The sequence below is a fragment of the Martes martes genome (assembly GCF_963455335.1).
Source record: "Martes martes genome assembly, chromosome: 8".
Classification (NCBI taxonomy): Eukaryota; Metazoa; Chordata; class Mammalia; order Carnivora; family Mustelidae; genus Martes; species Martes martes.
This window is the reverse complement of record NC_137895.1, coordinates 101,702,751-101,715,434: the sequence shown is the minus strand read 5'-3', so window position 1 is coordinate 101,715,434 and position 12,684 is coordinate 101,702,751. Positions and strand designations below refer to the sequence as shown.

At 50.4% G+C, this 12,684-nt stretch overlaps 1 protein-coding gene across 1 annotated transcript in view; it reads right to left on the bottom strand.

Moving 5' to 3' along the window:
* ANO2 (anoctamin 2) overlaps nt 1-12,684 on the bottom strand; it is a 347,947-nt gene that overhangs the window by 216,283 nt on the left and 118,980 nt on the right. Inside the window, exons 8-9 of the mRNA XM_080812555.1 lie at nt 5,617-5,672; nt 4,581-4,622 (exon numbers count right to left, since the gene is read on the bottom strand). Of these exons, the coding sequence (XP_080668681.1) occupies nt 4,581-4,622; nt 5,617-5,672 (98 nt within the window). The remainder of the gene's footprint in view (nt 1-4,580; nt 4,623-5,616; nt 5,673-12,684) is intronic.

Genomic DNA, 12,684 nt, shown 5'->3' with positions numbered 1-12,684 from the left:
GACGCTGAACCCGAAAATACATGGACCCAGACAGAGCAAAAGGCAGCCACACTCAGCACCACCTCTGAAGGAGGAAACCCAGACATAAATAAAGGGGTCCCTCCGAGCCTGACTGGTGGGTCAGGATGTGAATCCACGAGTTCGGAGGCCGCTCCTTCCAGGCAGGCGGCTCCTAACTGAATCTTACTGTTCTCATTAGATCGTTTCCTCCCCTTTACCTCAGGTGCTTCTACTGCCCTGGGTCTTTATTCCCTCCCTTGGTGCAAGCCCTGCCCTCCTTAGCACCTGGCAGTCACAGTGACATCATTTGTGGCCCAGAGGGAGGCCAGCGTGCGTCAGGAGGTATGGGCTAGGACTCCCCTGAGGGCTGTGGCTCGTCACTGCCTGCCTCACAGGCTCTGACCTCTGGAGCAGATTCCTCTCTGAGTCACGGATCAAACCAAAAGCTAAGCCTGTGAGCTCCGATCCGCCACTGCCCTGGAGGGAGAGACGAAAGATGCCCCCAAGAACCAGTATGGCACAGGTGGCTCAGGCTCAAACTGAAAGCCACCCTTACCGGCCTTACCCTGAGTGGGATCCCGGGAATGCCATATGAAACACCCTTTCTCAGTGTGCTGCCTTCTGAGCACGAAGCTAGATTCAGTCTGTCTCTATGGATGAGGGGTGAGCCAAGAGAGCTGAGTGAGACTGGAAAAGATGGGCTGGATGGGCACCGAGGACATCCCAGGGTAGCCCCTGCAAGGGACCTACAACCACAGAGCACCAGACCTGGTAGTGTCACAGCCATTAGGGCCGAATGCCCATGTGGCTATGCCCAGGCTGGCTCACGCCTCCCTGCTGGGGTGGGCAGCACCATAGACCCTTCCCCATCTCTATGAAATGTTCACTTGCACATACTCAGAAACCAAAGGGGTCATGCTAAAGCCCAGGCCACAGGGTCCCAGAACAGACTGGCAGTCAGGGTAGAAGGCGGCGTGCTCTGGAGTCTCTGCCCCAGGAGGATGAGTATGGTGGAGTAAAATGCAGGAACATATCCACAATGTCCTGGAACAATCCCTTGAAATGGGCAGTGTCTAGAGCCTCCTAATGCAGCTTTTAGCAAACCCACTTTCTCCCTCAGAGCTATACCAGTGTCCTCTTCACGACTGGCCATGCCTGTAAATAGATTAGGGAAGGTCTGCATCTCCCTCTCCATGGACAGTGCCTTATATCAGAGGCCCTGGATATAATTCTAGACATGTCAGCCCTACCCCAAACCTCTATGGGGACCACCCTGCCTGATGGATCAAGCAGCCAGTTGGCTCCCTGGGGATCACACTTGACAGTGTGTCAATGGGTTTAAGTATTTCATGAAACCATAAAGGAGCCCAACTGTGAAAACCATTCGCAATGCCAGAGAATGGCAAGATGTTTGCGACTCCTGGCTCTCTCAAAGGCCTCAGGCTCCTCAGAAAGCCAGACCCCAACAGGAAGAAAGAAGCCGCCAACTGACAGCTGGTGATGGGACAGGGTGAACTGAATGGAAAAGAAAGGAATTCTACTCCCAGATCCTGTAATGACCTGTTTGAATTGTTGGCAAGTCACTTCGACTCTCTAGGCCTCCTCCATTAGAAAATGAGGGCAGGAGGGGACAACCCAGGACCAAAGTACTTTTCTGGTCACAAAAACAGAACTCTCTTTACACACCTTTTCATGGGGTCACTGTATAACCATCCACTAGAGAAGACAGAAGCTGGAAAACCTAAGGCCTATGTTTCAACACTGCTAAAGAGAAGCACAGTCCAGTGATGGACCTTAGGGTCCCCTGTACGTGGGTGAGGAAGCTGCAGGGAGTGGCGGGGCTCAGGCCGCCCTCCGAAGATGCTTATGGTCACTTCCCTGCAATGCTTGAGAAAACCAGGCAGGTCTGGCTCATGCGGATTTAGGTGGCCACGGGTAGCGAGGGGAGACCCATCCACACCCACGCCTGCTCCTCTTCCTGCTGCTGTGCTTTCTAGAAAGGCGGAAAACCCCTGCTCTCCAGAGGCAGGGTGCGTCTTGTTAATTACCCTCCAGGAATGGGGAGAGAGAGACTTCCAGCCCCTAGCTGGAGCTGAGTCATCCAGACCGTACAAATGCACTAGGCAAGCTGGAAGAGAAGACTGCATTCTCAGGGGCCCCCGGGCTTTCCTGGGATCTGCCTGAGAGGAGCCTGGGCCTCCAGAAGATCAGGGGAACAGGCACAAATTGCAGGGAAGAGTAAAGGAGGACATGTAGGTACTGGCATGATGGGCAACTTGGGATGCCCTTGCAAGTCACCTCTATGGGCCCCCAGAGGGGCAATCCCACTGCAGCTCCTGACCCTTCTCCACGCCCTGCAGCAACAGATGAGAGGATTCTCCCTGGCACCCAACCAAAATCAGTTTGCAGTCCTCTCCAAGAACACTAGACTATTATAATGCAATTAAAACAGATCAATATGCTGCACGTATTCAGAGGTTTGGACTATTTCTTCACGAGGACCCTTTTAGGCCCCACCCATATACTGAAACTGCAGGAACAAAGCGAGCACTGTGCTGAGAATTCCCCTCGCCATACCCGAGATGCTCAGGAGCTGGCTATACAGGGCTGGCTGGGGCTGCAGACGCCAGGGTTTTCATCCTGACTTGACAATCACTTACGGCCATTGGAACCATCTCCTCACCTTGATGGGAATCAGTTTTCCAACCCAAATGGACGGGGTGGGGCAGGGAGGGAATTTGCCCTCTCTCATGGATCCCCTCTCTCCCCATCCCAGGAAAGCCTACTTCCCTAACAATGACCCTGGCAGAGGAAAATAAGGACTGGCCAGCAAGCTGAAGGCAAAGCCACAAGGAAGGAGCCTCCTGTCTTTCAAAGACATCTATCTGCCTTTGGACATCAACTCTGGGAAATATCCACCAAGGTACAGCTCCTTCCGAGCTGCTCTGTCCCTGCCTCCCAATGTCTACCCATTCTGCCAGTTCAGCTGTGCGCTGGGAATAATTCTATTGGCCTACACAAAACATTTCCTGGAAGGAAAAATTTCCGTTACAAGATTGTGTTGTTAACAATAACACAACATCATTCCAAAGACAAATAAACATCTATTTCAGATGGTCTACAATTTGCTTCCCTCTGCCTCCGTGCAGATAACAGAGGTCTGGCTGATTTCTCCCCTGAGTTATTGTGTGTTCCTGGTCTCTGGAATGTTCCTGTAAAGTGCTCCACCTTGCCGGGCTGGGGTCACCACCCACTCAGCAGGAGGACTCTTAGGTGGCAGCAGTGGTGATCACCCTTTAAAGGGGAGGAACGTGAAATGAGAGAGCGGGAGGACAGAAAACAGTTGGGGTGAGCTAGGTGAGATGTGAGGAGAAACGCTTCCTCCTTTTCCTTTAACTCTGATCCGGGACTTTTCAGGAAATTAAACACCGAGACTATTAGCATCAGATAGAAAACAGATGAGGTTAAGACATGGCAGTACTACAGCAGATTCCCTGGGCAGGCAGAGAGGGGACATGTGTAAGCAATCACAGCAGTATTTCTGGAAAAGACCTTTTATGTTTTTAATACTTAACACTTCATAACAGGGACTAATAGGCAGGATAAAAAGGAGGCTGCTCAAAAGGCAACTTGGGGGATGAATAATTTTCCAGACAACAGAGCAGGGGTGGGGGGGGTGGATCTCCTCAGGCTTCAATTCCTCAGCCCTCCCGCCCCTGCCCTCCCTCCTCTGCCCGCCAGAGTTGCCGATGGCTGGGAGGAGCTTGGTGGGAGAATGGCATGAAGGGGTTGATAGCCAGATGAGGCAGTCCCCACTAAGGTGACGCTTAGAGTGCCATGTCACGGCAGGGGAGGGTGGTGCACCCATGCAGAAGAACCGGGGTCTGGGTGGTGGGCCAGGAGTCAGAGGTAAGGGCAGGTGCTATGATTGGCACAGGAGGGGTCCTTCCAAAGGGACTGTTCCCTCACTAACTGTAACCTCTGATTCCCAGCTGCCCAGAGCATACTGAGCCTCCCTCTCCCTCAGGTTTCTATACCCCACTTGTCTGCCTCGAGGGTAAGAAGAATAAGTTAAGAATGAGTTAAAAATCATCCCCCCACCCCAAGAAAAAAACCACAGCGGCATGGATAATAATGTTTTTAACAGGGATGCTGGCTTTGGGAGTCAGAAGCGTCCCAAGTCTCCTCTCTGTTCACAGTGGCAGTGTCACTATGGGCAAGGTGCTCACTCTTTCTGTATCTCAGTCTCCCCCCCTAGAAATGACAGGATTTGGACTCTCAGTGTTTCTCAGTTGTGGCCCCTTGGTCATTGGGGGTGGGACAGCTGGAGACCTCAGAATGGTGAGCAGTGCTGGCCCTCCAGGCACTAAATGCCCACAGCACCCCCCACACACACACTGCCATGTCGATGACCAGAAGTGGCCCCCACATTTCCAACCCCTGGAGACCAAGGAGCTGTGAAGAACTGCTGAAAAATACGTAAGCAGGTAAACTGAACTTTCAGGACATTTGGAGCTAGTCCCATACCCACCCACGGTCCCCTGTGCCCCAGCGCTGTGTGCAGCTGCAGACCAGCTTACCTTCCTATCATTCGTGTCGTCCCCTGGGCTGTCGTATTCACCCTGTAGGAGAGAAAGAAGTGCTGCTGCATAAAGCCAAGGGAATTATCAAAGCCAGAGCAAGGATTTTCTTTTCTATTCTCTGGCGTCATCCCTTTCTCTCATTCCCTTTTTGAGGAAAGTCAAAAGCACGCCATGGTAAGGAGCCAATATTCCGTGTTGTTAGGCAGCAACGCGTGCAGTGTTTCCTGTGAACAGCCTCTCACACAAAGATGCCCCCCTCCAATGCGTCCGCGATCAGCCTGTGCCTCCTCAGAGCAAAGGCAATGGCAGAGCGCGCGCCCAGTAGACCATCCGACATCACCCTGGGCCATGGCACACTCCCCCCACCCCCGTCCACAAGTGGCAGCACCAGACATCCTATCTGCACACAGCAAAGCCATCAGTGGTGAGAGACTGTCATCTGGAAACTCCTTCGGGCACTCAGGAAGCACCCCCTGCCCCGGCAGCCTCATGTGGCATAACCGTGTGACCCACGCAAAGGAAGTGACCAGCCAGGGGCCAAAGCCGCTGTGAGGGCATCTCATTCATGGGCCAGTTAAGTTGTTCATGAAGCATCCCAAAGAATGTCACTGCCCTGTTTCTAACACGGGGATGTTTCTAACATGACCCCCCGTCAAGGAAAGCTTTCCTTATAGTCTCTCTGTCTTCTCTGCTTAACCAAACAAGAGTATAAGGAATTTTGAGAGATTTCACCACCTCCTCCTCCTTTCAGACATTTACATGCCTCATCAGCCTTCTCACACCACCTCCCAAAACCAGCACAGGGAGCATGGGGAACGCTCGCATCCAAATCAGCTTGCCACGGGGGCAATGCCGGGGGAGACAGTTGTCTCTGGGGAGATTACTGTGGGCCCCGAGGAGGCCAGAATCAGCCCAGGTATTTGAGCGGTGTGACTCCCTTCTGCCTCGCCTGGCATGCCTTCAGCCACGGTGTCACCTGAGGCACACAATCATTTGAAGACTGTGGGGAGCACACAGTGGAAAGGATACTCACGTCATGGAGAGGGTAGGCAGCCTCATAGACATTGTTTGCTATCAGAGAGTTAATGCCTGTGGAAGGAAGGAAGATGAAAAACGTAACTTTAGGGCAGGGGTTTCTCAACTTAACTTCTGTCCATCAGGAACATTATCCCCCACCACCTCCCCAGCTGAGGCTCACTGTGTGCTCCTCGTCACCCCCAGTCTGGAAGTTTCTGTGCAGCTTTAGTTCTCAGCACAAGAATGATATTTGTATTTCCCAAATACAAAGTTATGGTCCAGGATCAAATGTGCTCTCTAACCTCATGTGCCCGTCTTCACGCCCCCGGGACACCATAGACACTCCATCACCAGCACCACGACTGTCCAGTGATACCACCTGTGTTCAGTGACAGTGCAGGAATGACCCTACAGATTACTGTCATTAGGATCAATAAAAGTACATCAGAGCATCCCATAGCACGTTCTTAGAACTCATTTCTGGTGTCTTCCTGTTCCTTCCCAGAGCAGTGTTTATCCCTGCCTATGGCCGGTCTGCCTGGACCATTAGTTGCCTAAGGTAGGGTGGCGCAGGGCAGTGGTTCTCAAAATGTGGTCTGGGGAGCCCTGGGCATCCCCATGACCCCTTTCAGGCAGTTCACAAGGTCAAAACTAATTTCATAATAGCACCAGGACATTATTTGCTTTCTCCCTCCTATTCTTTCCTGAGTACAGAGTGGCGTTTTGTGAATGGGATGGCGTCACCCCCCCAACAGCTAAGGGAGTATGTGCTAATGGACCCTTGTGTTTTAAAATTTTCTCAGGGTTAACTTCCAATACAATAAATATTGACTGATATAACCCACCTAATAAACCAAAGTCCTTTGGATACTCTCAATAATTTTTAAAAATGCAAAGGGTTCTTGAGGCCACAAAGTCTGAAAACCACACAAGAGATTCATGTTTTAATCCCAACAGTATTTCACATGATGTGCACAGAGCAGACCCTACTGGATATATGCTAAATGAGTCAATGACTCCATCCCAGTAACTCCAGCATGGTCACAACAGAGAACCTTCCACCCAGCACGGAGGCAATGTTGTTTACTTGTTCCATACACGGCTTTATTCAGAGACTATAAAACTGTACGTCCTGACTCAGGGTAGTCTGTCCTGGGTCACCGGTTCCCATATGGGAGACATTATATCCCGCCAACCCCCACTACCATGGTCCCTACCATGCAAGGATGCACATGTAATCATGAAGAGGGAGGAGGAGGGGGGAGCTCTGGAACTCGGTGACTCCCCTTGCCTCAAACACACTTTCTGCCCTGAACCATTCTTTCCAGAAAGACTGCAGACAGTCGTGAGACGAGAAGAAAGCAAATTGGGTTTGGAGGGAAACATGTATCCCATACTAATGCTAAGTAATCTGTATTTGCACAGCTCTGGATAAACGACAAGGGCGGATAACAATCTCGACATTTTCCACCTCCCCTTCCCAAGCGATACCCCACCCACATACTCAGAGACCACAGAGGCTCTCAAACAACCCTCTCCTCAAACCCGGCCCCACTTCGCCTCATTTCTAGGGGCATGGGATGCCAGCAAGACCGGCTATGTGGAAGCAGAGGCCCTCAGCAGACTGCAGGGGGCACTTTCAGAAGGGACCACTCTTCCAGGGAGCTGGGAGCAGCAGCATCGCCAAGGGGCAAGTCCTTTCCCTATTTTAAGTTTCTTCCTTGGCATGAACATATACCATCTGAAATAACTCTGGGAGGTGGGGGGCAGGGAGAGCAGGGGGTGGGTAAAGGGAGTGTGGATGGGGGAAGGGTGCCCAGGGGCTGAATGAGTTGCAGATCTGTCTTACTCACAAGACTACAATTTCACTCTGAACATCATTAATCAGTTCAAGATCCGTAACCACAGCAATGCGAAGCCACCCTACAATAACCAAGGGGAGGGGTCCCGAGTCAGGAGAGGGGGTCGGGGTGGCCCGAAGCTACAAAAGGGCTGTCGATGAGGATAGAGGCTGAAGCACCACAGGCGGGGCGAGCTCTAACCCAGACCGTACCCTGCGCACTACCTCCCCAATCCCTGCACTCACACCCATGGTAGCCACAGCAGCAGCGTGTACCCTGAAGACAGTTCCCGAACTCCATGGGGGAGAAAGTTAAACAGGTATGGAATTCTCGGTTTTGCTAGGCTCTGAGCACAGTAGCCGAGCATCTGACAGCATAAGCTGACAACCTGAATTCATGGGTCCTGCTGCCAGATCCTCAGAAGGATCGCAGAACACTGGAGGTCTAAAACACTCCACCTTGCATCTCAAATAAAGCTTCCTGCGTACCACATGCCTAAAACAGCTCACTTCCCTTGTAGGATGTTGTCTGCCCATTGTTTTGTGTATCCCCTGAAGGTTCACAAGGTTCCCATTCCCCCCTCAGCTGTATCTCTCATGGCAGCTAGTTCACTGCTGGGAACACAGAAGGGATAAAGGCTGATGAGAGCAACCGGCCCCATGGCTAATATTACTGCACTATCTCTTCCCATATATCCCAGGCACCGATCTTCCTCACTCCCGCAATTTTCTATGGCAACCACTGCTGATGAAGAACCTTTAAACTCGGGTTGATTAGTCTGTTTCCTAGAGAAGAAGCACAACCAAGGGTTCTTGGTCTTGGGGCCAACACAATTCAGGTCCTCAAACCTGAGTTGTCCCAACCCAGATAAGCAGAGCCCCAAAATGCAGCGAGGGAATGTGCCTCTGTCCTCCAGGGTTGGATGCCTCCTTTTTTCCAGATGGCATCATATGGGTGCTCTCAATCAGTGGCTGTTGTAGAGGGAGGGAACAGCACACAAAAGGAGGAGGAACAGGGAAGGGGGGAGGAGAGTTGAAAATAACTATTCATCCACAACTTCACCCAAGAATGGGAATTGCTCTGGTCTCTTGGGTCACCCACAGACTTCAGAAACCAACATCCTACCCCCAAACAAGCATGGAAATCAGTTTGAAAGAAGAAGAAAATAATCAAACTTTTTTTTTTTTTAAATAAGAGTCTCTGCTTTGAAAACTGAAATTCTGAATTTTTTCCTTTCTTTTCAGCAAAAATGAGCTAATTGGTTCCATCATGCCCCATCCATCTGGCCATAATGGCAAAGCTTTCTTCTTCAGGATCACATCTAGTCTTTCCTCTCTGCTCTAGACCCAGGGAGAGAGAAAGACCCAACCTCTCATCCTGCTGCCCCCAGAAGGGGAGCCAGGAAGAAGGAGAAAGCACAGAGGACACTGTCCTTTCCCTCTCCCCGCAAAGAGAAGCAGTGTCTCAGATCAGACATCTCACATCAGTGAGAAGCACCTCACTGATCCCTCCGGTCCCTTTAAGTCACTAGATCCCTCATACCTCTTGCTCTTAGAACTATAATCCCTAGAAGAAAAGGCTCGTGCTTCTCCTCTGCCCAGCGCCAACCACAGCTCTACATAGTCTGACCTGGCCAGGCCTGGCAACACGGTTCCTTGGCACCCAGAGGGTCAGGGTCAAGGAACAGAGCAGGGTGGGCTCAGGCGCCAGGCCCATACCTGAAAACACACACTCAGAACACAAAACCCGAGGCCTAGCATTTAGCTTCCAAGACATCTCTGGTTTCCCGGACACAAAGGATCAACCAAAGCATGGTTTATGGCTGGCCTCCCAAAGAGAACCTCATTAAATCTACAAGAGCTGCTGGGTGACAGGGACCGCAGCTCTGGTCCCTCCAGGCCAAACTCAAAGGAAACTTTCATCCAGTGGGACAGGTACTTAGAGGAGTGGTGAACTCTTGAAAACCCATTTGGTTTTGATTCCCCCCCAGAACAGGGCCCAGTCCGCCTGGCGTTCTGCTTTCATCCCGTGCTCCAGCCGGACGTAAATCTAAACCAGAGGTCCCAGACGGTGCATTTAACAGAGACTATATTTACCCATCACCAAATTGTCTTGACGTGTGCTTAATTACTTAAATGCCTTTAATCCCGAGCCTTTTCTTCTAACAAAATATAAACCAGTTCAGTTGGATGAATGATAAACCAGATGTTTACAACACACAACATGGTCTGGCTTCGGTCAAAATAATTAAGACATCGTCTCCTGAGTGGGGAGGAGAGATGCCCGAAGCATACATTTGTTGAAATGCTCTGACACCGAAGTGTCTATGAAAATGTAGTACCATCAATCTGTAATTTTCTGTCCATGAAGACGAAGCAATAACTTCCGTACAAAAGAAGTAGAAAAGGGTCTCTCTCCCTCTGACGTGGTCAAGGGGGCTTGGCTTTCTCCCCACAGTGAAGTGCGCTTTAAAGGTTTATAGGCAATGATATTGCAATAATGTTGTATGTACTTATCGTGGTGGGCACTGGACAATGTACAGAATCATTGAATCATGATGTTGGATACCTGAAACTAATATAACACTGTACGTTAATTACACTTCCATTTTTAGAAAGGCATTCCATGATAAGGTGAATTTGCAGGACCCTGATAGTTGACCTTAGATTACGTTGACTAAGGAGGCATCATGGGGGCAGGCCAAGTTTCACTGGGCCAAGACTGCTCACACACTACAACCACCACCATGCAGAACCCAAACTCACAAATATATCTGATCTCTGAACACCGTGTGTGCCTTAGTCTGTAATCCCTTGCTTCTGGGGTAAATAAGAGGGAAAGGTTGGGTTACAGAAGAAATCTTCCCAATTACAAGTTAGACCATCAGCCAATGCCAATACACCCATACTTTTTGACGGTCGGTAACCCTTTCTTTGCCTTCGTATGCTTGTTTTTACCCTCCTGCACATCATTCCACCAAAGGGGTGGGGGAAGAGAAAGAGAGTCCAAGGGGCCCTATTGCTGGCTAGGACAAAAAGAGACTGACCTAAATGAACTAAATGCCCATATGACAAATGTTAGCAAAGTACTAGCAACAATCAAGCTCTTCACAGAGACACCTTGGTTATCTTTGGATACTTCAGAAAACCAATGGCCAAATCCCCAGAGGACAGAGCACACTGCACCATTCTTTCCATTCCCAGATGTCAGTAGGCCAAGAGGCCGGAGGCTGCCTGCCCATAATCAGCTTTATCTAACTTTAAAGTTCCTAAGAGTCCTCTGGATAGCCTGTTAAAACTGTAGCCCCTGGCGCCCTGCCCCTGCAGATTCTGATCCAGCACATACGGTGTGGGGCCCAGGGAGCTGGGGCTTTCAGAGATGCACCAGGGGACTCAGATACCCACGGAGCACACCACACCTGAGCAATGTCACCCATGGCCACGGGAGAAGGAGCGAGGTAGGAGTGCATCTTTGCTCCCAACCACCCTGGCCAGCAGTCCTGAATCCTCACCTTCCCTTCCACTGTCTACTCCCATGTTCTTTGAGGTCCACAAACATTGTGCAATTCAAGTCCTGGCTATGGCCCGGGGACCTGCTCGCCGTGAATTTATAGGAAAACCCAGTCCCTTCTTTCAGCCTACCTGGTTCTTATGGAAAGGAGACTATGTTCCTCCTTTGAATCCAAGTTTACGAAATGCTGGAGCTGGAATTAGATGCTTCGAGCACACTGAGGGGTCACTCTTTATGTTATAACAGGACAAAGAAATGGGCCCAGAGAGGGGCTGTGACTTGACCTACGGTTCTCAATTTGTTCATCCCGGAGCTGAAATGCCACCTGCTTCTCAGCCTTGTCGGGTGTGTGCCTATCTTCTTTTGGCCCCTTCTAGATACACTCTCTCCCCTTCTCTATCTGACATGAATGGGCTCCCTTGCTCTCCGGCTTTCTACTGGGTTTGGCAGGTGAGAGGGAGGTGGGACCTCTGACCTCCTCCTTCAACAGCCACCTGCTTCTTTCCGTGGGTCTCCTCTACCCTGCTCTGTCCTTCCATGTTCCAGTAACCTCTCTCTCACCTCACGGATCTAGAGCTAGGAAGAGCCTTACTGTTGCTCCTTCCAGGCATTCCCAACTCCCGTCCCCACCTTTGGAAATGGTGTCTCAATATTCCCACGTTACTTTGATCATGCCATTTGTTCCCGTTGGGACTGTGATTCTCTGGAGTGGCTCCCATCATGTCTTCTGTCTTATTTGCTCTCCTTGTATGTGTCTCTCTGGCCGCACAGCCCCGTGGCGCCTTATTACCTCTTCTCCTCAAATGCTAATGTGAGCCCCACAAGAGCAGGGATTGCTGTGTGTTGTGTCTGGCTGATTCACTACTCTACCCCTTAGTTCTAGAACAGGAAGGACACAGAGTGGGTGCTCAGTAAATACCCACTGAATAAATGAATGTATATTACCCCGGGAAGACCTCAGCTTCCACTTCTCTGGGAAATCTTTCCCCGAAAGCCTCATCCATTTATTAATTTATTTTATTTTATTAATTATTTTTTTAAATTTGACAGAAAGAGATCACAAGTAGGCAGAAAGGCAGGCAGAGAGAGAGAGAGAGAGGAGGAAGCAGGCTCCCCGCTGAGCAGAGAGCCCGATGCGGGGCTCGATCCCAGGACCCTGGGATCATGACCCGAGCTGAAGGCAGAAGCTTTAACCCACTGAGCCACCCAGGTGCCCTAATTTTATTAATTAATTTAAAGAGCCAGGATACCCGGGTTTAAATCTGGCTCTAAATCTCTGATCTCAGGCAGCCTGTTCATCTCTCCACCCTGAAACTGGCTAACCTCTGCTGACCCTACTCTGTGTGGTGGTTTCAAGGATCACATGAGAAGTGAGCGTAGAAGTGTACTTGTGCAAGGAGTCCTTATAGTTCTGGTTACAGTAATACCTTATGTGTTCAGAGATCTCTTCCCTGCTTATCTCAGTTCTTACCACAGAGAGCCCAGAAGAAAGAAAAAGTATGTAGATCTCACAAAACTCATTCCCTAATGTTGCGGACCCTCACCACAGCAGAATCCCGCAGACCCTCCCTCAGTGCATTTGCTCTCTCTCTCTTTACCCCAGACTCTCACAACTTTGTTCCTCTGTCTCTCAATAGCTAAAACAAAACTGAAAGGGCAGAATTCAGAGAGGGAGGTTACCAGAGTCAGAAATTCAAGATATCAGAGAGTACGGGGCAAACAACTCTAACAAT